The 27,442-nt window shown below is 37.6% G+C and overlaps 1 protein-coding gene across 2 annotated transcripts in view; it reads left to right on the forward strand.

Moving 5' to 3' along the window:
* Positions 1–16,969: 16,969 nt before the first annotated feature.
* Positions 16,970–27,442, forward strand: part of sass6 (SAS-6 centriolar assembly protein) — a 34,896-nt gene continuing 24,423 nt past the window's right edge. For both annotated transcript variants that reach the window (XM_017434736.3, XM_017434737.3), the window contains exons 1-7: positions 16,970–17,228; positions 18,937–18,997; positions 19,131–19,210; positions 19,297–19,401; positions 21,285–21,453; positions 24,811–24,888; positions 25,979–26,098. In XM_017434736.3, coding sequence (XP_017290225.1) covers positions 17,167–17,228; positions 18,937–18,997; positions 19,131–19,210; positions 19,297–19,401; positions 21,285–21,453; positions 24,811–24,888; positions 25,979–26,098 — 675 coding nt within the window. In that variant the 5' untranslated portion in view covers positions 16,970–17,166. The remainder of the gene's footprint in view (positions 17,229–18,936; positions 18,998–19,130; positions 19,211–19,296; positions 19,402–21,284; positions 21,454–24,810; positions 24,889–25,978; positions 26,099–27,442) is intronic.

Consider the following 27,442-nt stretch of genomic DNA (forward strand, 5'->3'; position numbering starts at 1 on the left):
GTGTCCAAAAAACTTTTTTAAATGTCTTCAGTTGATCCAAAATGCTGCTGCCAAAGTTCTAACGAGAGTTAGGAGGAGAGATCATAGTTAAGCCTAGTTTTACTTTTAAAACTAGACTTTTTGATCAATCTTATAGTTAGGCTTGGTTTGAGTTTCCTGAGTTCTCCCTTAGTTCTGCTGCTATAGGCTTAGACTGCTGGAGGACAAAATGACCACATTTCCTCACTCTGTTGTTGTCTTTACTCTCTCTACTCTCCGTGTTTGTATTTGTACTTATTTCTATTATTAACATAGAGTTTGCATGTTCCTCCAACAAACCATTAGGTTAATTGGTGATTCTAAATTGTCTCTAGATGTGAGTGAAAGTGTGAATGTCTGTTTGTCTTGTTTGTCTCAAAGTGTCCAGGGTGTCCCCCGCCTCTTGCACAGTGACTGCTGGAGACAGGCACCAGCTCCCCCTGACCCAGAAAGGCAAAGCGGATAAAGAAAATGAATGGGTGGATGAATTAACATGTGTTTTTCTTTGTTTTACATCTCATGAAAACTACACTTAGACCACTTTCTGTTTGTCTTTGTCTCTTTCCTGTCCTCTAAGTCACCAGCTAGCCAAGGCAGATGGTTACCCATCTTGAGCTTGGTTCTTGTTCTGCTACATGTTTCTACCTGTTAAAAAAATGTATTGAATTAACTGCAATTACATTTGAGTTTCAATCTGAATTGGATTTATGATTTAGATTTCTTTTTTGTTTTGTACAGTGTCTTGAGACAACTTTTGTTGTGAATTGGCGCTGTATAAATAAATTGAATTTAATTTAATTAAAATTACCTCTGTGATGTCAACTGTAGGTTGAAAAACTAAAAGCATGTCCACCACAAAAATTAAACAGAGTTTTAACTTCAAATGTCCAATGAAACCAGTTAACATCTGGAGCCATAGGTCAAAAGGACAAAGTCTCCCACATTAAAAGAATTGCCCCTGTTGAAACTTGTCAGGGTAAAGTTCTGTTCATAATGTATTACCTCCGCCAAGGAGGTAATGTTTTTGGTAGTGTTAGTTTGTTTGCTTGTTTGTCTGTCTGTTAGTGTGGTTCCTTAAAAGAGATTTTTGGAAATTGTTGTGGTTGTCACAGCAAACAAGTGATAAAATTTTGGTAGTGATCCAGTCAAGGGTCAAGGCCACAGGTGACTCTGTGCTTTCACTCTGCAACCGTGTAACCTAGGAATGTCAAACTGCGCAGCTGGATTCCTTGTGGGTCAAGAATAACGCCTTTTGATTTAAAGGTCGCAAGGGCAAAGGTCAAGGTCAGCATGTTTTTGGTTCTTCTCTGTTTGTCCGTCTGTTATCAAGATCATGTAAAAACTAATTGACAGATTTGGATGAAATGTTTAGGAAATATAGGGGTTGTTACAAAAAAACAATTGATTAAATTTGTGTGGTGATCCAGATTATGATCTGGGTCGCACAATTTTAATGATGCTGTGACCTTGGCAAAGGTTTGCGCTCTCTGAGTGTTTCTAGTTTCCTACAGAATACTCTGAATACTCTGCAGCTCATAGATGAACTGTTCAGAATGTTGTTGCATGGCTTGTAGGTGGAATGTCTGTAAGAATATTGGATTGTTGCTAAAATCTTGCTCTAAAAATATTCAAAGCAAAATTCTCCACAAAAATAACTTCTTAAGGTGCTACAAGCAGCAGCAAAAGTTACAGTAACATTTTTTGCAATCTGCAGAGGTTGGCTTTGAAAAAATATCTCATCTATCACAAGTGTTGAGAGCAACTCTGTGCTCTGATGCAGAACTTTTTTTTTCTCTTTACATGATACAATGTGGTGGCATGGCTGTAGATTTGAAGCCCCAATCTTCCTACTGTGAAGGTCCTGGGTGGGTTCGACTCCTTTGTGTGAAGTTTGCATGTTCGCCGGGTGTACGGGTGGGTTTTATCTAGGTGCTCTGGTTTCCTTCCACAGTCCAAACCTTTGCGTGTTGGTTTAAATCGAGATTCCAGTCATATCTCAGATGTGAGTGTGTGTGAATGGTTGTTTATCTTTGTGTGGCCCTGTCATGGACTAGTGACCTGTCCAGGGTGTACCCCACCTCTCACCCTGTGACCACTGGATATAGGCTCCAGCTCCCTGAAGAACATCAAGCATCAATATTTGGAAGATCAACTCTATCAAACATAGGTTGGGACATGGGCTATGTTTTTATTGTGTTTATGTCTAGTCCCAGCAGTTTGTGTGTGAAGTAGTTTTTGGTTGCCGGCATGGCTTCTTTGATGAGAGTGACCACAATGCAGCTGCATCCATCAGCAAACTGCAGGTCATTCACATTGACTTGGGTAATTTTGGTGCATGCTTTTACCTGTTGGAGATTAAACAACTCTTCATCATAGCAAAGGTGGATTGTAACACCAGGAGGAAGCTTGTCTTTAATCAGCTTGATGATGATGGAGATATAAAGACTGAGGAGTACTGGGGCCATGGCACAACCATATTTAATGCCTGTGGAGATAAGGCAGATGTGTTCTATTTGGTGCTGTCATTGTCGCTAAACCAAATGTTTTGTCTTCTGTTGACTGTTCATTCTCTTCTTTCTTAGTTCTTTGCAGTACATTGGCAGGCAGTGGATGGAAGGACCGTCTGTTTCTTTGAATTTTGATAATAGCCATGCCTTTAAAAGCTTCAATTTTACACTAAAATTCATAAAACAAATTATGTGCCTTTTAACACCTTAGAGAAAAGCTGGTGGCACCTAAACAAATGGCAGGTGTGACTGCTTCTTTTCAGGTTTAGCTTAAGCCAGTATCTCATTGTGCTGTGACTGTTTGAAACTACTTGGTGATTAAAAATTGTGAGAAAATATATGAATTTTTCACCTTATCAAAATGAAAAATTCATCTTTAGGAGTGTTTGTGACCAGCAAACCACACAGGCATGACCTGTTTTTAAAATTTTATTTTCACAACGTTTTGTGTGCACAGCTTGCAATATTGTATTGTAGGTTGTGCACATCATCAGTGCCTACTTAATGACTTTGTTGCTATATTTAGCAAGTTTTCAGACTCCTCTAGTGACTCTTTGAAAAAACTGACAAATCGAATGACTTTTTCTGTTGATATTGGAGACTCAGAGACTCTGAAATCAAAGCACTTCTCGTTCTTACTCTTCTCAGTGAGCAGCAGGTGCTGCCGTGAGCTCCTCCCCCATCCCAAAGTCGAGTCCAGGCCCAGTCCCCACTCTGCAGACCCTCCCAGCTGCAGTCAGAGCAGGAGATGTTCACCCTTCTGCATCCAGGCTGCAAAATTAAGCATGCATGAGCAACACCACTGCTGGCTGATTCCACCCTGGCCAACTGTCAGAGTGGGCTGTGCTGTGTCTATAAAGCATTCGCCCCTTATATGTCAACAATCATTCATGGTTTTGACAAAAAAAAATATGTTTAAAAACCTTCAATGACAAAGTGAAATAATTTTTTTTGCAAAGTAATAACAATTAAATAAAATATATATAATGTAAAATAAGTGGTTGCATAAATATTCAAATATTCATTTAAAGTGATTGACCTAACTCAACTCAAAGAAAACAATTGAAAAATACAAGTCAGGGAATGAATACAAAAGGATTTCCAAGCCCCTAAACATCCCCAGGAGTTCTGTTGAATCCATCATCAAGACATGGAAGGAATATGGAACATGTGTAAATCTACCAGGAGCAGGCCGTCCTCACAAACTGAGTGACTGTGCAGGTAGACCAGTGAGAGAGGCCACCAAGGCACCTGTGATCACTCTGAAGAAGCTACAAGCTCCAGCAGGAGAGATGGGAGAGACAGTGTAGTAATCTTGGCATTTTAGAGACTCTTCACCAACTAGTCCCCAACAGCCACAGCCCAGTGGTTTTTTAGGTTTTCAGTTGTAGTTCAAGCTGAAACGTGTTGACATTCTCTTCTATTCATCTGCTGCTCATTTAAAAGTCAGAATTTAAAAAAGAGCTCCTAAAATGTTGGGATGTCCTTTTTAACTGTGTTGCTGATGCTCTCTGGTCAGCCATGTGACAGGTTATGTGATCACACACTACAAACAGTCATAAAGGGCAGATGCTGTTTTTATCGTGCTTTGCTTTTACTTTTAGGTTTTCTTTGACTTGTAGAATAATTAACTTAGTACTTTAAAACACAGCAATATGTTTAAACATTTATATTTTTGTGGGCTTACACAGTACAGAAAGACGTATATGGAACATTTGTTTTTATACATTTATTTTTTCTCTTTAAAAAGCAATAATTAATACATTTTTGATATGAGGAAAATTGACATTGTTGAGATGAAGTAATTCAGTATGAGAAATGAACGTTGATATTTTAGATTGTACCTGGAGAGAGTAAGGCTTAAAGTGAAGTGAACTTTAGTGATGAAGAATCCACAAGAATTCTGCAAATATACCTGGATGTGTTAACCAAAAGTTTTGTAACGCAACAAATTAAAGTTGTGCTGTTTGTTTACAACGAGAAACCTTTTTAAAATACATAAATCATTAAGTTACACGATGCATTTTTTAAAATTACACAATAGTTTGGGTTTAATAAAATGTTTCTTTTCACTGTTACCTGATGATTATGTTTTTAGTTTGGCCCTCCTAACACAGGATGACTATGAATGAGCATTTTAAGCAAAAACGCTCTCTGAATTCATTGGTAATTATTAGATTTTTCTTCGATTATTCAACCCCAAGTCCTGTTTTCCTAGTCCCCTCCACCCTGTTTACCTACCAGCCGCTGCTCCTAATTGAGACCAACTTGCAGTAATTCATGCTTCTCACAACACGTGGGGAGTTGGACGAGGAGGTGGGCAGTAGTTATGTCAAAAAAAGCACCCCAACCAAAAAAAGCACTATTAGCAAACAACTTGGTGGGTCACTACTAAGTGCCAGTAGAAAAAAAAAAAAAAAAAGACAGCCGTGACGGTTGCAATGTCTTCAGTTTTGCCCATTTTGACTTGACATTGAATATTTAAGCATCACTGCCTGCCCATCAGTACTCACTACTGTCTCCACATCCCATACAACCTGGTAGAACAAGGCTGGACTGCAGCAAATTTGAGAAAATGAAATTCAGTGTGAAGGCAATCATGATGCTACTACACTTTTTGTTTTCACCAAACACATTCCTGTGACACTCTCCTACGCCCGCACCACACTCTATAGATCAGCATTATGTTTCCACAACGATACTACCATGTACGCCCACAGTCGCACCACAGTTTTTTCAGACCATATCAGGATGCAGCCTTGTGCTAGGCACCAGCATAATCCTACCACATAGTGCAATTCATAGTGCAACCCATTGGTTATAGCGAGAGTGGCTGCGTCACCAAGCGAACTGGAGTGCTGTCAGCACAATGTGGGGGTTATGGAGTTGTAGCTGAGGCACAAGGCCCAGCAGATTCAAATTCTCAGTAACTAAAGCACAGTAGCACACACAGGCCTCACATCATGGATATGCTGCCACCACAATCTTGCTCTGGAAGTTTTGTGCTCTCTATCACACATAATGAGGAGTTCACTGCATTCTAATTCTGCACCGGAAAACCTCGCCCAAACCTTGTAAAGACCATCACCATCAAGTTGTAGTAAGGTTGTCATCCTGGAAGGCAGTGTTAGTTGCAGAAGTCCTCTTTGCTTCTGATTTCAGACATGATTCTAAATATGTTTGGCCTGAATAAATCTAAACATAAATAGATTGGGTCTAACATGAGGTCAACCTGGACAGAATAAAGTCAAAGGTGGTTTCAATTCATAGCCACATAATTATGTTTAGTTTTTTAAAATTTGCTGTTTAACATACATTTTGTTATTTTAAACAAGCACTTATCTGGGAGATGAAAGTATGTATGATCAGAGCAGATATACTTATAAGCCAAAAAATGCCTGATCTTTTCATTTTATTTTAGTTGCAGTCATATTTTAGTGGCATAAATCAGTCATTTCACTTTTTAAAATCTATAATAACTAATCAACAGTTTTAAACTTTATTAGGTTTAAATTCTCTTAAACTTTCTAACATTATGTGAGGATTCTCAATAACGTGCTAGTGATGTGTTCAAGGGGTACTTTATTGACAATAACCTTGAAAAATACGAACATCTGAAGTGTGTACTAAATAATACTGTAATCTCTATTCAGTTGGCATTGTGTTTGGAGTGAAAAACAGACTAAATAAAAAAAAAATTTAACAGAGCTAACCTGCACTTCTTGAAGAAAAAGACACATCTTTTCTTCTTAGGCAAACGCAGAAATACAAAACTGAACGAGCAGGCCAAAGGCAACAGAAACAAAAATAAAATAAAACACCAAAAATCATTTCAACAAAAAGTGCCTATCACTATAACTTTAACTTTAAAGCTGCGGTGCATTTCCAAAAGCAAGAGAAAAGTGTGTTTTCCCTTCCACCCTTCACCTCAGAGTTCCTACCAAAGCCACTCCTGTAAGACCTCTGAACATGCACCGTCACACTCAGTTGGACCAGAGCAATGTTTAGAGGTCGTGGTGCTTTTAAACTACAACAGCTGACTCACCTGTAAGAAAACAATTATCACTATGAACGGGACTAAAAAACATGGCAATTTACAGCGTCATCTCTTTTCTGCTTTTGGTAATTGTGCTTGAAGCTGAAGGAGCAGAAAATGCTGCTCTTTGTCCTCCATCTTTGCATTTCTACTAATGCCACTCAGTGCAGCAGAGCTCTGTAGTAGAATCTGACCAGTGTACATGCAAAGAGTACACAATAAAAGAGTGCATAAGTTAGGGGGTGGCACATGAAGGCAGACAGGATGACTGCCTAATCATTAATTTGGGCACAAAATGTGGTATTGGCTAAGGCTTTAAGGCAACTGTAACTAAAATACAATCTTTTTTTTTTTCTTTTTTGCTCACTCCAAATTATTGATACCTATCAGAATCTATAGATGTATTTAACATACACAATGAAAAATGTATTTAAAACAGATTGCCTACTGCAGCTTTAATATGCAAGCAGCTTGTAAACTCTCTAGCAGTGCTTGTTATATGCAGACAAAAGATTACCATCAACAGAGCAGGTTTAAAGATGAGAAGCCATACAGGAATCTAAAGTGACAAACACTGGTGTTACTGCGTTCTTTATTTATGCTGTCTCTGTGTCTACTGATGCTCAGACATTTGTTACCAATTTCATTACTTTGCAAACTCTTATATATATATATAAAACAGTTTGCAAAGTAATGAAATTGGTTTTGCACATTACTTTTATCATATTTAAACTGTCAGTTGCATTATTTCACATATTGTGAGCAGTGGTTGATTTGTACTTGTGCCACATAGTACCCTCTCTTTGTACCCAGTTGTTGTCCCTCTGTGGCCAGTCGTTACGTTTCGACCCCAGTGGTTCTCATTTCGTACCCAATCATTGCTGTTTCGTCCCCAGCGATTGCCATTTTAAAGGCAATTATTAATGTTTTGTTCCTTGCAGTTGTTCATTTTTGGAAGCATTCAATATAATTTCATAACAAGTGATTGCCATTTCATACTCTGTCATTACCATTTCGGATCTAGCTGTTGTCATTTCCTAGCTAGTTATCAATATTTTGTACCCAGTGGTTCTTTTGTAGCTAGTCAGTACCATTGTGTACCTAGCTGTTGTTATTTTGTACTAAGTCATTACCATTTCATCCACCAGCGTTTCACATTTTCTACATTGTTTTGTTGAGTACAAAAGGCAGGGATATGTGCACTCACCATATGCATACAAAAGCAACAACTCTGCATGCATGCAAGAACTGAATAAACCAAAACTACGCCACAATTATTTATTTTGGGGGTCTGTAATGGCTTAGTGAGAGTCTGAAAAAAAAAACATGCTAGCCACAGACTCTCAGCAGTTCAGGTGTGTTGAAACAGCTGCTGCTTGTATGAAATACAGAGAAAGCACAACCTACCCTGCTTGTGTTTTTAGACAAACATATTAGATATTATATTATATTAGATTATTTTAGGAGCTTAGTGCTTGATTTACTTGGTTTATTGCTTTATTTAAGGTGGTCCATGCTGGATTTGGAAAAATTTAAAATGTTTGCCATCTTGAGATCCAGGGTTATTTAAAAAACGTTCAGGGTTACGGCCCTAAATACCCAGGCCTAACAATGTCAACATAATAATAATGATGATAATTATGAAACTGGTCCAAATCTGCTTATCTTTATTTCAAAATCATCAACACTTGGGCAGCTGCCAAAATGGGCTCAAAGGAGACCAAAAGACTTGTGGCAGATGATTTCATTTTGTACCAAAAACGTCTGATTACAGAGTGACCAAAGTAACAGAGGTACGATTTGCCGGAGGTACAAATTGATCTGGAGCCAGCTGAAACCTTAGAGTAGAAGGAATGGAGATCTAAATGCTGCTTTAAGGAAAATGGATGTTGCCTCTGCTGTCAGTGTTTCTAGATTCATTCTTAGGTCAGTACAGAACTGCACGGCAAATAGTAATGTGTGCCAAGTAATGCTTCAATATAACTTAGGAGATGTAAAAACTAAAAAAGTACTAAATAAATGGACTGTACTTTAATAGCGCCTTTCTAGCCAATCAGGCTACTCAAAGTGCTTTACAACACAATCTGTGCCCTCATTTATCCATCCACACACATTCATTCTGCACTCTACTAAATCTCTACAAACTACATATTACATTCTGTAGAGTTTAATCAGTGCTTTAGATCACATTCATACAGAGATGGTGCACACATCAGAGGCAGTGAGGGATTCAGTGTCTTGCCCAGGGACACTTTGAGATGTGGCACATTGGTGGAATCAAACCTCCAGCTGTCTTCCTGGAGGACAACTGCTCTAACCTCTGATCCACAGCCACCCCAGATGCACTATATTGGTAAAAGTATTCACTCATCCATCCAACTCATTGAATTCATGTGTTTGAATCCCTTCCATGGCCACAGGTGTATAAAATCAAGCACCTATGTATGTAGACTGTTTCTACAAACATTTGTGAAAGAATGGGTCGCTCTCAGGAGTTCAATGAATTCCAGCATGGTACCGTGATAGGATGCCCCCTGTTCAATAAGTCCAGTCATGAAATTTTCTGGAGGTGATTGGGAAACAGCAACTCGGCCACATAAAATCACAGAGCAGGCTCAGCGGATGCTGAGGCACATAGAGCACAGAGGTCCCCAACGTTCTGCAGAGTCAGTAGTTACAGACCTCCAAACTTCATGTTGCCTTCAGATTAGCTCAAGAACACGTGTGTGTAGATAGCTTCATGGAATGGGTTTCATGACTGAGCAGCTACATCTAAGCCTTACATCACCAAGTGCAATGCAAGGCGTCGGATGCCGTGGTGTAAAGCACACTGCCACTGGACTCTAGAGCTGTGGAGTTGTGTTCTTGGAGTGACTAATCAGTTTGAGGATGGCCCCTTGTCCCAACCTGACTGTGCACCAGTGCACAAAGCAAGGTCCATAAAGACATGGATGAGCGAGAACTTGACTGGCCTGTACAGAGTCCTGACCTCAACCCAATAGAACACCTTTGGGATGAATTAGAGCAGAGACTGTGAGCCAGGCCTTCTTGTCCAGCATCAGTGTCTGACCACAGAAATTTGATTCTGGAAGAATGATCAAAAATTGCCATAAACACACTCTTAGACCTCATGGAAAGCCTTTCCAGAAAAGTTGAAGCTGTTATAGCTGCAAAGGGTGGGCCAACATCATACTAAACCATATGGTTTAAGAATGGGATGACGCTCAACTTAATATGCATGTGAAGGGAGACAAGCAAATACTTTGGCAATATAATGTATAATAAACAAGACTTTACTCTTTTTAGGCTTTAACCCTGCAATATTAAACAACTGTCATGTAAGTGGTAGGTGGTTGAACAGACCCAAATGGAGGTACAAGGTGACAGGTTCTGGTTCTCAGCAGGAATAACTTTTAACAAAATGGCAAGAAACATGGAAGCAAACAGACAAACTGATACTGAACTAAGGGAAACCAGTAATAAAAGTACAGGGCAGGCTGTAACAGAGGGGACACACCTGAACTGATACTGATGAGAGACAGGTGTGTGTGGAGGTGAAAGGACACGTGGGAAGATGAAATGATTCAATGAAAACTATAAGAACTAAATCCCCTGAACTACTCTGAACATAATGAAACACATAAAAAAAACGTGGTTTTGTCTACACTACACCAGGTGATTTTATAAACAGAGATTTCAAAAACCCCTAATTGTCTTCTAGAAACTAAAACAGCACTAGTCATTTTTGTTGTTGTTGTTGTTTTTTGTTTGTTTGTTTGTTTGTCCTCATCTTGATCTTGTTGCTATTAAACTTATTCATGTGCTGAAAAGGTATTAGAGTAAACTGAATGTCAAAGACAAAATGAGTCAGTTTTGAGAGGTTCTTTATCCCAGCCTAAACTGTTCTGTCACTGTAGTTTGCCATTAATGTGGACAATCTTGCCACCTAGTGGTGCAGTAGAGGTATTTCAGAATTTTTGTAAAAACTATGGATAAAGATTCTTTTAATAAACAGAGGAAAAATAAATATATAAGATTAAAACACTATTCAGAATAGTATTGATGGTAAGCCCAGTATCTTGACAGTGTTACCAGGAATCATGGCATTCTGCTTTATTAATATACCTGATATGGATTATTCTTGTATCAATGCTGAGTCATCATTTTTCCTGTTTTAGTTTCTAACGTACATTTTTTGGACTGTAACTACTTCAGCATACTTTCACCTATTTAGCTCTTTCATATATCAAAATGTTCCGTTCGTTAAGGACATTACAGCTATGGCTTTTGGTTTTTGTAACGTTTATACTTTTTTCTCATTGAAATGAGTAGGAAACTTTTCAAAGCCTTGAAAAATTTTGTGCTCGTTGAAATTTTCTTCAGAAAACTTGCTTCATTTTTAGATTTTAGCTTCTAGCTGCTGTTTCACTAATGTTGTTCTTTCGCTACTGTGTTGCTGCTCTTAGGTTGTAGCTGCTGTTTTGCATATTTAGCTTTTGGTTTTGAACTTTGATTTCAGCTTCAACAAATTTCAGCAAAGTCAATCAGCGTCCTGCATTCACACTGCATCATTTCTGTAGTTTTATTTGAAAGTTAACTATTCTTGCTTCCTAATAAACATACAGTATGTGGTGAAGCTGAGCTGCCCCCTCTCTCTCATCAGTCTGTTAATCCCTTTTTTTTCCAGAAACCTTGTATTATCTTTTGAGTTGAGCACTTCCAGAACAACACCTAAAAATATTCATATTAATGCTCTGATTATTTATTTTCTTACAAAGAAATGTAATGATATTTTTTTTGTCTAAGATTCTGACGTATCCCAGGGTTCCTCTAAATCAGTGATTCTGAAACATTTCATTGTTTTTTAACTTATACCTACAGGTTTTCTCTCATAATAATTATGGCCAAAAAAGAATATTATCAGTCATTTTGTCAGTCTGCTTCTAAAAATCATCTCAAGATTTAAACTTGGATGTTTTTGAGAGCCATAGTGGGGTCCTAACCCCAATTTTTTAAAATTACGTCTTTAAATAACTGTCCCATTGTGCAGCTTGAACCTATCTGAAACATCCGACAATGCTCAGCTGCTTTATAAATAGAACAAACTAATAAATGAGACAAGAAGAAGAGCTGGACCTTCAGTGTGGACGTTTACTTTGGAAAGGGCTACTGCTTAAAACTGGAGCAGTTTAATAAAATCTTTGATGGCTTTTCTTTTCTTTTGCATGCAGGCTTTAAAAGCAAATATCTGTATTTATATAAAATGAAAAAAATCTGAGCTTACAATCTGTTCATCATTAAAGTTTCTGTTCCTTTATGAATGTATCATAGTTTGACAACTTTTCTGAATATGTGCATCTGACATTTTATTCATCTGCTTTGGGGGTATTAACATTTGTTAATATGTCTTGAGAAGCATATTTATCATTGTTATCAGATTCTAATGAATTTATTACTGGAAATGAGTATGTTTCCTTATGCAAAAATATACCATTAATAAACAAGCTATTCAACAATTCATAACTTTGTGTTGGTTTATTATTGCCCTCTGATGAAAGGCCGATGATGGTGTTTTTGCCTGTGCCTGAGTGAATGTCTGTTAGCAAAATATCTCATGAACCACTGAACAAATTTTAATAAAACTTTTGAAAATGAATCACTGGATGAACATCTACAACTGATTAACTTTTGAAGTCAACACACTTCAAGATGGCTGCCACAGCCAGTTGAATTAGAAAGTGCATAAATGGCTATAAATCAGTCAATTTTACAGACAATGAGTTCAAATTATGTGTGATGGTAGCTGAGAGTCATTCACAACACATAAGTGCTGCTTATTGTGCAAGATCTTTGCTTGAAACTTTTGGACTCAATCCTGTTTGTCTGTTAGCAAAATATCTTATGAACCAGTGGATGGAAGTTAATGAAACTCTCATTGGATGAACATCTACAACTGATTAACTTTAGAAGTCAGTACAATTTAAGATGGCAGTCACAGGAAATCAACATTAGTCATAACAGAATTGGCTATAACTCAGTCAGTTTTAAAGATGTTGAGCTAAAATATGAGCAGGTAGTAGCTGAGTCAATGAAAACATATACTCTGAGCATGTGATCACACATACCAAAGTTTGATCAAAACAGCAACAACTCCATCCTTTCTCATCATTTTAGTCTAAAACTCTGGCATGAACGGCAGCTGGCAATGTGCATTCCTTCAACAAAAGGCTAGGCATTCAATTTATTAGAAGCAAAAAAAGAGAACAGCAGCACAGGTATCATTAAAAAAATAACCTAACTCATATACAACTGGATGCTATCACATTGATCTAGTAGCATCTTGAAGCAGAGGTGAAAAGCGTATTAAAATGACATTCTCAAGTAAAACTACAGTTAGTCTGTTGAATTTTTACTCAAGTACAAGTAAAGTTATTTGTGTAAATACCTACCTGAGTAAAAGTTTAAAAAGGAAGTTATTAAAACTGTACTTTGAGTAAAAGTTACCTAGTTACTGTTTGCCAGCAGGAGGGTGTCTCCTGCGGTGAACAAAGGACGGGAGGAAAGGTTTTGTTTTTTTTTCACAAATGAGATCTTCAGTTAAATAAAAAGCCTCATAATTTAATGTGCTATTACAAAATCAAACGTGCCCACACCTTATTTTTAAAACATTTAGAGAGAATAAATAGTCATTTTAGTGCAGACCATCCCACAGAGCTGAACTTGTTCAGCAACAAACCACAAAGCAGCAGGTAGAAAAACTCTTTCATGAGTTCATTCTTTCAGCTACAGGGAGACAGTTCTTGTTCACAGAGACATAAAACAACATGAACACGTCGTTTAAACCAGTGAAAGGTATGAATAGATGTCAGCCTGCTAATAAAAAGAAGTTCTGATCAGTGAATTAGCAGAGGGCTGGACTATGAAGTGATGTTAACAGTTTAGCTGCTATGATGAGGTGAAAGTCTGAGTTTTCAGAATCTCAGAGGAGGATTTCTTTGAGCCTGGTTAGATCACCATGGTAACAAAAGCAGAAATCATCACCTGCTTCTTCAGAGCAGGCTCAGGATGGGCAGCCATCTGCCTCAGGGTTGGAGAGGACAGGAAAGAAACATGGCTTGTCCAGGTGTAGTTTTTATGGGAAGAAAGATAAAGAAAAACATATGTTAATGACATAAATAATTACAAATACAGACATGGAAAGTAGAACAAGTAAAGACAACAACAGAGTAAGGAAATGTGGTGATTTGTCCTCCAGCAGTCTAAGCCTACAGCACCATAAAGTAATCCAAGCCAACCCTAACTATAGGACCGATCAAAAAGGAAAGACTTAAGCCTAGTCTTAAAAGTAGACAGGGTGTCAGCCTCACAGACAGAAACTGGAAGTTGGTTCAGTTTCAACATATTGCTGTTGAAATCATGGGTCCGTTTGAACTTGTACAACTTCAGTTGCTCAACAGTCTGCTGTCTCCGTTGTCATATTTTGTGCTTCATAATGCACCACACATTTTCAATGGGAGACAGGTCTGGACTGCAGGCAGGCCATGCTGTTGTAACACGTGCAGAATGTGGCTCGGCATTGTCTTGCTGAAATAAGCAGGGACATCCCTGAAAAAGAAGTTGCTTGGATGGCAGCAACTGTTGCTCCAAAATCTGTATGTACCGTTCAGCATTAATGGTGCCTTCACAGATGTTCATGTTACCCATGCCATGGGCACTAATACAACCCCATACCATCAGAGATGCTGGCTTTTGAACTTTGCTCTGATAACAATCCGGACAGTCCTTTTCCTCTTTGGCTCAGAGGACACAGCATCCGTGATTTCCAAAAACATGGACATTGTCAGTCCATCTCAGATGAGCTCGGGCTCAGAGAAGCTGGCAGTGCTTCTGGGTATTGTTGAAATATGACTTTCACTTTGATTGGTACAGTCTTAACTTGCAATTGTAGATGTAGCGATGGACTGTGGTTACTGACAATGGTTTTCTTAAATGTCCCTGAGCCCATGTGGTAATATCTGTGACAGAATGATGTCAGTTTTTAATGCAGTGCCGCCTGAGGGGTCGAAGGTCACAGGCAGTCAATGTTGGTTTTCGGGCTTGTCGCTTACTTGCAGAGATTTGTACAGATTCTCTGAAACTTTTGATGATATTTTAGACTGTAGATGATGAAATCACTAAATTCCTTGCAATTGTACTCTGAGAAATGTTGTTCTTAACCTGTTGGACTATTTGCTCACACAGTTGTTCACAAAGTGGTGAACCTCGCCTCATCCTTGCTTGTGAACAACGGAGCCTTTCGGAGATGCTCTCTTTATGCTCAATCATGACACTCACCTGTTTCTAATGAACCTGTTCACCTGTGGAATTCTCCAAACAGGTGTTTTTTGAGCATTCCTCAACTTTCCCAGTCTGTTGTTGCTCCTGTCCCAGCTTTTCTGGAACGTGTTGCAGGCATCAAATTCAACTTGGGAGAATATTTGCAAAAGAACAATAAAGTCTATTCGTCTGAACATTAAATATCTTGTCTTTGTAGTGTATTCAATTGAATAGAGATAGAAAAGGATCATCATATTTTGTTTTTATTTATGTTTTACACCAGGTCTCAACTTCATTGGATTTGGATTTATACATATATATATATAGTTTTACTAATATATATAAGCTTGAGTGTGTTTTCTGTCAGTACACTACAAGTCTATCCTATCCACAGTAATATATTTAATAGATTAATAAATTTAAACTATATCTCCATGCTCTGTTCACTTGATTCTGGATTTTTAAAATTAAAACAGAGTGAACTGGCAGTTCTTTGTCATTGCTCATGTTTCTGGAAGATATACATTTACCTAAGTTTTACAGTGGTAGGTAATTTATCACTGTAGCACAAATACTATGAACCTTTTTCTGACAGCATACACAAAGGACAAGAAAATGTGAAAAGGTCACATTTTCAATACTTTATGAACTAATGTGGCATAATGTTCACCTATGAAATATAATGCCACATTTTTTGAAGTGCTGTCTCTGATTATTATAACAATTAATGGCAAAACATTGGGCTCCTTCACTGAATTTAAGTTTTTAATTTTATATTTACGGTCTGCTGCCGTTCTGGCCAGAAATAAGATTTGAAATAAGATTGGTACACATAAAGACTTTCAAAATGGCGGCACAAATTCTCATCTCGATGGCATAGATCGGCCTGGGCAATGATATGTATTCTATAGTGTGTAGTATATATATGTGGTCTGAAGGTCTTTCCAGTCTGGAATATGCTAGTTCTGCCCATGAGGTTTCCAAGGATATCAGCTCAAAAGTGGACAACATTTTATTTGATTTTATCTGGAAGAAAAAGGTTCATCTTATCTGGTACTAGACTTACAGGCTACTTACAGCTGCTTTTATGCTGGTCTTTGATCACAAACACAATTTCTCCTCACACAAATATTATATTTGGAATAACAAAGACATTTGTTTTAAACACAAATCTATTTTTCTTTAAAAAATGGTTTGACAAAGGTATTGTTTGTGTACATCAACTATTCAACAAAGAGGGCAACACTTACTCTTATAATGAATTTCTTACCACATATAATTTTCCAGTACTACCTAGAGAATTTGCAATTGTGTTTGATACCATTCCTTCTGGTGTGAAACTATTGATGTCAAATTCTGTACAAAACCATACTTATTATTTGGCAGAAAAATTACTCATTGGTAACGCTGACCCATTTTTAAGTAAAACAAACAAAAAAACCCAATAACAAATGTATTAGAGAATTGATAATAAGAGACTGTATCAGTAATCCTGCTTCTGTTTTTTTCTGGAACAACTTATTTAGTGATATTTATTGGAAAAATGTTTAATTCTGCCTTAGCTCTGAGGAGGCCATTACCCATTTGTTTCTGGGACTGTCCTTATACTCAATTGTTCTGGAAAGACATCTGATTGTTTGTGAGCAGAAAGTTCGAAATGGACCTACCATTTAACCCTAAAACTATACTGTTTGGTCTTTTCTGCTTGATTATTCCAAATAATAAAGTTTTTGTTGTAAACTTCATAATTATATTGGCCAAATTCCATATCCACAGCTCTAAATGTTCCATGCTAAAACCCAGATTTATAGTTTTTTTTTACTTATTTTTCTTCTTAACTGTCCACCTTAAATCACTGTACTAATGACTTAAAGACTAAAACACTCAGTAATGAATGTCTACTGTAACATGCCCGTACCACATTTTTAATTTTATTATCTGCTAGTATTTTTTATTCTCATGCCTCGACCTGTGTTTGCTGTTGCAAGATTTTGTTGTACTTCCTTTGTATGAATAAAGGTTGTTTAAAAAACGTCACTGCTCCCAGCCAGCAGGTGGCGCAGGCCAGAAGTTTAACAGAGTACGTTGTTGAACTCCGGAAGTAAAAACGAAACAAACGCTCGGTTTCCAGGACGATTTATTGGCGGCTGAAAGGCGGCAAATTATAAAGATGAAGACGAAACAAACGAATGAAAGTCCTGTGCTGAAAACATAACTTAACATTTCAAGTGAAAGTTTTTTTTTTCTCTGGTTTAAATCGTCTCCAGTGGAAGCCTCTTTAGTCCGAATATGGAGCAGCTTTTCAACAAAGTGTTACAAGTCATCGTGAGATGTAAGGACTGCGAGGAAAGGTAAACAATATTTAATTATTTAGTAAAAGGAAAAGTTTGTTACACCTGAGGGTAGAAACGCTTAGCACTGTTTGATTCGATGGGAGAACTTTTCATTGATAAATATTTCTGAACTTTAGTAACAGGCGCTCACCTTTAATGTTCACATAGCAGGATTCAGGTAGGCATGCTAATATTTTCCAAGAAGGTTTATTTTAAAACAATTGATTTCCTATAAAGAGCTTTGAAAAAAACCGTTCAAATGATACCAAGATCATGTATCTGGGTTTCAAACTAGAAAATTTACAGCATTTTAAAGTTTTAAACTTTGGGATAATTAATGCCCTGAATTTTCATTGAACAAAATTCTCCTCCATCCAAAAAACTTGCATAATTTTTACATAGTTTTAGAAATTGCCATGAAACCTCCAGCAGATGTTCTTTAATAAATGTTCGAAACCTTTTTCAGTGGTTGGAATAATATTATTCAAGTATTGTTTTAATTAAATAACTAGCAACAAACCTTTATTTTCCTCCAAACATAGAGTTTGACACTGCAGTAAATTATATTAAAACTTTCAGTTTAGTCCCAACAGAATAACAATCAGTTTAAACTGATTGTTATTCTGTTGGGACTAAACTGTTATCACCTGACACAAATTTAGTTATCCGGGATTTAAGACAGTTAACAAAACCCTGCTGAGCCTAGATGTTTTTCAGTTGCTGTTTATTGATTTTAGAATTAGCAGCAACCTTACAATAGTGTGTTTATAGACACGTGTGATTTAATGTTCTACATGTTTCAGATCATCAAACAAATGTAATTATCAGATAGATATAGCCTGACTAAATACAAACTAGTTTTTTGTGGTGATTTCATTTATTAAGGGTACAAAAAGCCAATTCAAATAAACCTTGAAAAAAGTAATTACTCCACCCCTGGCAGCAACAACTGCAAATAAGTGTTTGGGATACCTGGCAATGAGTCTTTCACGCGGCTATGGAGAAACGCTGCTGTTGTGCTTCAGATTATCGTTCTGCTGCAGACTCCAAGTGAGCTTGAGCTCAAGATCACAAACTGATGGCAGGACATTCTCCTTCAGGATTTTTTGGTAGAAAACTGAATTAGAGTTTTAGTTGGGTTTTTAAGCTTTCTGTAAGCCTGTAGTAAAATATTTTCATTTAAAATCGGTTATAAAAAGGTCCTTAGAAAGAAGATCATCAGAAAAGAATACCCATCTATCCATTTTCTTTACCTGCTTCTGTATTTCGGGTCTCGGGAAGTTGGTGCCAATCTCTAGCAGTCACTGTGAGAAGTGGGGGACCCTGTGGGCAGGTCGATGAATACAAATCCTTTCATTAAATGATTCCTGTAAAACAGTTCCACCTGATAAAGATATGCTGAGACAGGGTCATCTCATATTTCTGTATGAATGTTTACATAGTAAACATGACAAATTAAAATTTTCAAGGAACATTTTGTTTTTTAAAGGGGTTGGCTCTTGATCAGGTTTTTAATTTGGGCTTTTTGTCATGTATAGGTCATGTATAGTTGAAGACCGGTTCTACGGTCTGAGGACTCTCAGGAGAACTCAGACAGGAGGTTCAGTTTGGGGGAATAGCTGTTTCTTAAAAATCCTGTCTCGTCTTGTGAGATAAGCCTCTCGTTACACTCCTGATCCGTCATCACTGGTCCAAGACACTTTATTGTGATGGTTTCATTTTACAGGAAAGCAAACATCCGAGTCACCATTGAGCTTCAGCTGACAACAAGTCCGGTGCACAAAAGGGTGAGTGAGGTTTTGTTTTGTTTTTTTTCTTTATGGACCATTCAAAGTAGGTGCACAGCTAAGTTAAGTCATTTATTCATTGTTGTTTAAACTTTTATTTCCAGTGGTCAAGCTTCTCTTCTGTTTATTTCAGGATCTTCTTGTAAGATTAACCGATGATATAGATCCATATTTTCTTTTTAACCTTTCTATATCAGAAGAAGATTTTCAAAGGTATGTATTTGTAAAAGTGGATGATAAATGTTGATAAAGGGTTCCAACACAAACATTTTTTCCTGCGTTTGTGTGTGTTTGGGCAGTTTGAAAGTGCAGCAAGGCCTTCTGATAGACTTTGCATCATTTCCACAGAAGTTTATTGACCTGCTGAACTTGTGCTGCTCGGAGCAAGAGTCGGACAGTCCAAGGTACGGAGAAATAGATGTCTCATCAGAACATTCCAGTTTTTAGCTAAATATATCAACATCTGAATCTGAACTCGTAATTGTTTTTTCTGTGTTTAAACTGAAAATGCTGTTTTTTTAATGTATTTCTCATGTTCATACAAAGTTCTACAAACACAAAAACCTAATGTAGGCTTTGTGTCTGTCAGAAGAATATCTCAAAAATCACTGGGAAGATTTTACGGTAATTAAATTTTTAGAAAGTAACCATTGAATTAACATCTTCAACTGATTAACTTTTGAAGCCATTGTTGACTGTCACAGCCACTGGACAGCCAACACAAAATGGCTGTAACTCAGTTTTACAGATTTTAAGCTAAAATTCAATGTGGTCGTAGCTGAGAGTCATTCACAACAGATACTCTGAGCGTAATATCTCACAATATTGCACGAGATTGTGCTAACATGTAATCTGTAAATACTGGGGTTGACCTTTTCAAAAGGTTGTGTTTAGGCTGTCCACACACAAGAATACAACTCTGGCGTTTAAGGATATTCTTACTCTAAAACCCAGTATTAAAAAATTAAACACGGTTTCTGTGTAGGCACAAGGCTGAAACAATAAAAACCCTTAACGTATTCACAAAATGCCACTCCTGTATGGACAAAGCCTCAGAATTCAGTTAGACTGCAACAGAAAATCTGCAGATTTCCTAACAATTTTTCCACAGTTTTCGGATGCCAACTAGTCTCCAGCAGTCAAGCCCAGTGAGATACTACCTTTAGGTATAGCTCTGAAAACCCATGCCTAAACAAAAGGAAAGTCTTAAGCCTACTCTTAAAAGTAGACAGGGTGTCAGCCTCACAGACAGAAGTTGGTTCCACAAGTGAGGAGCCTGATAGCTGAAAGCTCTGCCTCCTGTTCTACTTTTTGAAACTCTAGGAACCGCAAGCAAATCTGCAGTTATGCCCCTTTGCTCGCTTTGTGAGCGTTTACATCTGCATTTTTTCACACTCGGTCCCTGCTTCTTTTGGCTCTTTTCCATTGGCTCTACTTAAGCAGCCCCACTCCACTCCATTCTGCTCGTCTCTGTAAACAATGCATCGCGTTTCCACCCGCCAGTCTGCTCGGTAGCAGAGGAACGCCTCCTTGTGTTGGTGGGAGGGGGGAGGCGGGGTCCAAAGCTGCACCGTGCGCTACCGCATTTGTGTAAACAACGGAAGAGCTATGGACAACGTTGGCCCTTTGTTCTTGCTGTTTTTTGAGCTTCTGGGGATTTTCCTGAGACTTCAGGAAGAGAGGCGCAGTGGAAGAAAAGCTCTGGATGCCGCGATTGTTGCACGGAGTCGGACAGCTGTTATCCATCGGACATTTTAGGCTTTACAGCCCCTTCAGCTGGGGGACAAACATTGCAGGGTAAGCTAACGCTGTTGTTTATAGTCCTTTTACTTCGCTACCGTTCCAAAATTGTCTATCGGTGTTTTCTTCGCTCTTCTTACGCTTCAATCTGACCACACCCACGACCAATGAGAGAACAGGAGCTAGTTTGTGTCACCCACGAAAGCAGGGCCGCCCGGTTGGACCCTGCTTCAAAGCAGGGCCAAAAATTGCCAGGGCTGGCCTCGAAAAAGGCCTGTGGAAACGCTCGCAAAGCGAGCCGAGTGGAGTGGAGCCGGGACCGTTAGTGTCCTTGAAAAAGGGGCATTTGGTCCCTGCTTCAGAGTAGGGGCAGCCGGGCCGGTAGAGTGGAGTAGAGCTGGACTTCTGAATTACGGGCCGTGTGAAAGAGGCACAAGTAACTGACTGGATTCGTCAGACTTCATAGAAGTATCATCAGCAATAGAAATCATAACAATGGAAATTTTTCCAAGTGTTGTCTAATAACTTTACCTAATATTATTCACAGGTTTCTCCTTCATTTGACATGCCAGTCTCCGATGCTTGAGGGCGCTGCTAGCTTCAGTGTTGTTGAGACAAACGCATTCAAGCACTTGTACCACTTGTGTCTACGGCTTGTTCAAGGCTCAGACAAAGAAATTAAAGACTATCTGGCAGCCTGTCTCTCTTCTTTGAAGGTTTGCTTTTTCAATTTCATACTGCCTGTCATACAGAAACTTTAACTAAATATGGAGCAATGTTTTATTTGAATCAGTATTTTTTCAAACAAGATGTTAAACCCAGTTATGTTTTTAGAAAGATTATATCAACCTTGTCTGATGATATAACTCATTCTCAAAAATGTTCTTCTTTTGTGTTGGATTTATCTGACCAGGTGAAGCCAACACAGTTGGCCAGTTTGACCAAGACACACTGCACATATTTTCTAAATTTAGGATTAAATAAGAGCTAGGCTGTCTGCTGTGTACAAACAGACCATGAAAGGAATTTCTAATCCAAACTATTTCAGTAGTATTTATACAGGGTTCCTATGCAGCATGGAAACTTAATGTATGCAAATTGTCAGTCTAATAGTCCTAAAGCATACATTGTTTTTTGTTTTAGTTTAAACTGTCACATAATTTTACAAAAACAATCATGTTTTATAGAAGAACACTTGAACTCTGTGATTAAGACCATTGAAGGGATAAGTCAGCCAGGGTTCTGTGTAAAAGTTATAAACAAATAATATCTTACCTGTTGTAGATGGCTTTTTGAATAACCTCAGTTTGGAGAAGCAGTGTTCAGCTAATAGGACTGATGAGCTAACGGCTAGTCTGAACACACCTAAGACCAAAGTGGATTGCTGCATTTTTAAAACATTTCCAATATTTCATAGCGGTTAATGCAAACGCTGTTTTGTAGAGCTTTTTCCTAGCCTCCAATTTTGCAGTACATGCTTGCGTATGATTTTTGCAGGCAGCACTTCTTGTACAGCCTGGGGAACTTCCTGCTGGAATATCATAATTCTGCTAAGGTAACCATTTAATGCAAAAATGATGGTGGTGTAAAAATTTATGAAAGGACTTTTGTGGTAACAGCTATGAAATATTTGAGGTTGGAGGTGTTTTATGTTGACAGAAATCCACTTTGGTGTTGGTCCAACTCGAACTAGCCATTAGATCATCAGTCTTATCATAATTAAATTCTAAATGACCTCAGATTGGAGGAATTAAGAGCTACCTACATCAGGTAAGGTAAATGTTATTAAGGTTTTATACAAAACCCCAATTTAAAATAGTTATGCTATCCCTTAAATGTTTTATAAACCTGAGGTTTTGGTGGGGGTTCTTGTTTGATTGTTTTATATGAATGTTGTATCATTCTATTTTTATATATGATCTGTTGTTTTTAATGCCGTTTTGAGCCTGCAGAAAATGGATGCCTGACCCACTGTCCAAACATTTTTTGCATTGACACAAAAATTGACCCAAAAACTGAAAAACTTTAAATTTTGAGTCTGGAAAAGTAGGGAATTTGAGATTGGAAAATGTGTAGGAACCCTTTTTATAGATGGAGTATTTGTTGCAATGTTCTTTATTTGCACTTGTTTGTACAGTTTCATGGAAATCTAAAAAAAAACACCCTCTTCACTTATTTTAATATCAGGACATAATAAAAAGGTTTTGGACTCTACCAGGTTCTAAAATTATTCAATTTTAATCTCAAGTGAACAAAAACACTCATATTCCACCATGTCATTTATTAAACAAAAACTACTTCCAGACTATCTGGAGTCCATTGTTCAACAGGAAGAAATATTATTCGCAAGTGGAGAACAGTTAAGACAGTTGCCAGTTTCACCCTGGCAGCAAACTCACCCTGAAGGTCAGACTGTACAATGCTCAAAGAAATGAGCTCCATGTCAGACTCCATGGGCCTCAGTTATCAGGTTAAAGGTCAAAGGTCATGACAGGACATTTAGCAAAAGACTACAAAAGGACGTCTTGTTTAGAAAGGTTGCAGAAAAAAAGCCTCTTCTTTCTAAAAATAACATGACTTCAATGAAGGAACCACAAGAATTCTGGAACAATGTATGTTGGTAGCATGAGACCAAATTAGAGAGATTTACCAAAAATGCACAGCATTCTGACACATGGTCATAAAAGGTCTTTTAACACGTTTTGACAGAAAAATAGACATTAAATTGTTCTGTGAGAAGACAAAGTTGTATCCACATACAATCAATAAGTGGGAGGTGTTGACTTGCTAGATTATCTGATTGCCCTGTGTTACATCAACGTCATGTCAAAAAAATACTACCAATGCCTTTTGCATTTGATAGACACAGCAGTGGTGACGTGCTGACTGCTCTACAGATGGGTCTGTACTGAGAGTGATATGGCAATAACACTCTAAATAGACCATGTGCGCTTTTATATATTCAAACCCCAAATTACACACAGTCTGTGCAAATTCATCAAAGTATGCAAGAAGAGGGGGTGAACCAGTGGTGGTGTTTTCCAAAAGTACAAGGAGAGAAGGAAAAAGCAGATCTGCAACTCCTATTCCAAATCAGGATGTCCACTTGAACAATACATCACGCTGGCCAACAGTGTGTGACAACGAGGGAAGATGCAGGGTTCCTAGGCACACAGGAACACCAAAACTAATGTGTATAAAAAGCAATGTGCACCTCTGTTTCACAGCACAGAACTGTTTCATGGCATTTCACACAGAGTGACAACAATGTCTCACAATACGAGAATCAATCTGACATGACACTGGACAATAGAAACCTGAGCCTGTGTCAAGTAAATATGTTTCAAGAGTTTTTCAGTTCTTTGCTTCATTATTTGTTGACATTTTTGGAAGATTTTCCGATGTCTTTATTGCTCTCAAACAGTTGTCTCATGATCTGTTAGTTAATCATTTTCTCTGTCTTGTACCATTGTTGCACAATGTTACCCCTAGATGAAAATATCTTGAAAGGGTGGTTAAAAAAATACTTGTTTTGGCAATAAAATGCCCCAAAGTGAATCAGTAAATGATGCTGAATAATTTGGGGCATGTACAATCAAAATGTGTGCAGTAATGGGTTAAAAGAGCTGAGCAGAAACCAATGTCTGCAAACCCCAATAACCTAAAGCGATGGTAGAAAGAAGAGTGGGTCAGAAGTCCTCCACAACCATGTGACAGATTGTTAGTCCTACTGAAAACCACTACTGAGATTTATTGTTTCTAAAGGAGGTTTTACAGGCTGCTGGATCTGGGGCTGGAACCTGTTTTTACACGCAGCTTTAACATTTTGGCGTTATTTTTGATGGTGGGATCTCTTGTGTGTTTTTCTTCAATTTAGGTTATATTTGAATAATTTTAGAACCTGGTAAAAACCAGACAAGTTTTATTATGTCCTGATAAAGAAAACGCAAGAACTGAAAGAGTTTTTTTTCACACGACTGTAGCCTGTTTGTTTTCCATGTGAATTGAAGCTTTTCTGTGATTATTGGGAAAGTGAAAAAAGATGCAGGTGTGGCTTTTTCTCATTGTTTCAGGCGGAGAAGCAAGCCATAGAATCAAAGCTCAAGAAGACTGAAGATGATCTGTCTCGACAGCTAAGTTATGCTCAACAGGTCGGCTTCTTTTTCTTGACTCAGTTTTTGTATTTTAATCCTACAAATCCTACACCACAGTATTAAAGATTTGACATATTTGGCTTTCTTTAAATATCGATTAGGTAACTGAATTGTTCTGCCAAGGATAGTCTATCTCTTTATCCTGAGAAGCTCTTGTTAAATAATGAACCCTTGGCTGCTGACTTTGTTAAATTTGGCTAAATCCAAAAGAACAAATTTCTTTTCCAACCTCTGAATTCACCTTGTTGTTTCATACAGTAAAATCCTGGATACATTTAGTGTGCCAGCTTCTTTATTGACTTTTAGAACGTAATATACTGGAAAATGTTACCAAAATACTTTTTTAAATCTGGAAGAAATGTAGAGCCATCGGCTGTACAGAATCTGCAAAAATATTTGCAGCTATCTTTTAAAGTAAAGAAAAAAGTAAAATTGAAAATCCAGGATCCAAAAATGTGGGTTTTAAATGAGCATTTTGTCTGTCATGCTCATTTTTACATTAAAATTCCACAATATTTCAGCAAGTTTAAACTTAGATGAGTATTTTAGTAATAGTTTGTGTAACTGCAATGTTTTTGGCCAGGGGCAAAATATGTGGAAACCACTTTTAGTCTACATCCATGGCCAAAAGTTTTGAGAATGGTGCATGTGTTGGTTTCCCAAAGTTTCTGGCTTTTTTGTTTTTAAATCTTTTTATCAGATGTTTCTGGGGGTTTTTGAAGCATGAGTACAAGGATTTCATATGTTTTAAAAGCTTTTATTGACAATTATGGAAAGTTTAGAAAAATAGTCCACATTTACAGTGTTGGTCCTTTTGCAATTCACCCTGGCATGCTGTCAACTAACTTCTGGGCCAAGTGAATGAAAAATAAAGGGTATGTTGTCCGTAAATTTCCGTTATCTTGTCCCTGAGTAAAGATACTTAACTTAGACTCTACAATGAGCTGCCATCAGTCAGGATGTTGACCATCTTTATCAATAATTTATTAATTATTAATTCTTGCATAACCAAGAATGGGGGGTGGGGATTTCAAGCTTTAACAGATGAGATGTGTCGAAAAACCAGTGTATGCATTTATCTTCACAGACTCTTTCTGAGAAAACTAAGGAGTTAGAGAAACTACGTTCAGAGTGGACAAACCAGAGCAGTTCTCTTTCCAGCCGTCATTTACAGGAGTTACAGCTAGAGAGGGAGAAGGTCGTTGAGGTAAGACTTTTATTCCTGCACACTGGTTTTTGTACGTTTTTGTTTTTGTTCTTTTTAATGATAAAATTAAGACCCTGAGCTGCTTTCAGCTACACTAGACTAAAAAATAAATAAAAACAAAAATAACACACACACACTCATACTTAACTCAGGCCTCTTTTAAATTTAACATAGCCTAATCTCATGCTTTCCAACAAAGAAAACTTTAAAAAGATTCTTTAGCCCCTGTTTACACTGGATGACCACCCTGCTGCAACATAATAAAAAATCAGCAAGAACCTGGATGGTCTTTGCAGGTTCCTGGCAAGTTTTCAGGTGTATTAAGAACACCGACAGGGTGTAATGGGTCCACAATGGTTTTAAGCATGCTTCCCTAGAAAATGTTTAAAACAGTGGAGTTAAATGATGAAATTTGATGACAGTTTGAGATATTTGTTTGTGTAAAAACTTGCCTTTCAATAACTAGCTGTTTTAAGACAAGAAATAATTTTTTTTTTTTTTTTTTAAGCATGTATGTTGGGGCAACTGGCAAAGAGCCACTAATAATAAACAGACATTCTGGTTGGATTTATAATTTACAAATAGTACTGGACCAGTTTTTTGTGTTAACTGAAAGATTTTCTTACATCTTATTATGTAGGATGAAAGCTGTATATCCTTTTGCTGGAATAGCTGCATTAAAAATAGAATAGTATAATAATTAAACCACTAAAATATGAAAATAAAATATAAAGCATGAATGTAACTTTATAAGTTAAGTTCACCTATAAGAATACTGTATAAAATGTATAAATTTACAAAATTATTCAAAACTATGTTAATGCTAAACTTCAGTTCAAATCAACTTAAATGGTTGAGATGTTAAGGTTAACTGTGTATCTGCTGAGGGTTCATTTTGTGACTCCGTCATTATTTTAGTCAGCTGTTCAGCTGTCCAAGTCTCACACTGTTCTTCGTAAACATATTAGTTCAACCTGGTTGGTTCGCTTCTGATCACTCTGAGTATCAGTGATAACTCACACACATCTGATCTGCAGCTGTTACTTTAACAAACAGCAGCTCAGAGTTTCTGTGTATTCAGACGACAGGAATTCTAAAAATGATCGATCGTCATTATCAATCACAATGCTGCAACAAGATATATGTACAGTATTTATACATATATATAAAATCTGTCCACTGAACACTGGACCAGCTCTATACCATCAGCAGGGTCCTTGACGGTGCATGGGAGTTCGCCCAACCAGTCTACTTGTGTTTTGTGGACTTGGAGAAGGCGTTCGACCGTGTCCCTCGGGGAATCTTGGGGGGGGTGCTCCGGGAGTATGGGGTACCGGGCCCTTT

Source organism: Kryptolebias marmoratus, linkage group LG18, assembly GCF_001649575.2.
Source record: "Kryptolebias marmoratus isolate JLee-2015 linkage group LG18, ASM164957v2, whole genome shotgun sequence".
In the NCBI taxonomy this organism is placed as follows: Eukaryota; Metazoa; Chordata; class Actinopteri; order Cyprinodontiformes; family Rivulidae; genus Kryptolebias; species Kryptolebias marmoratus.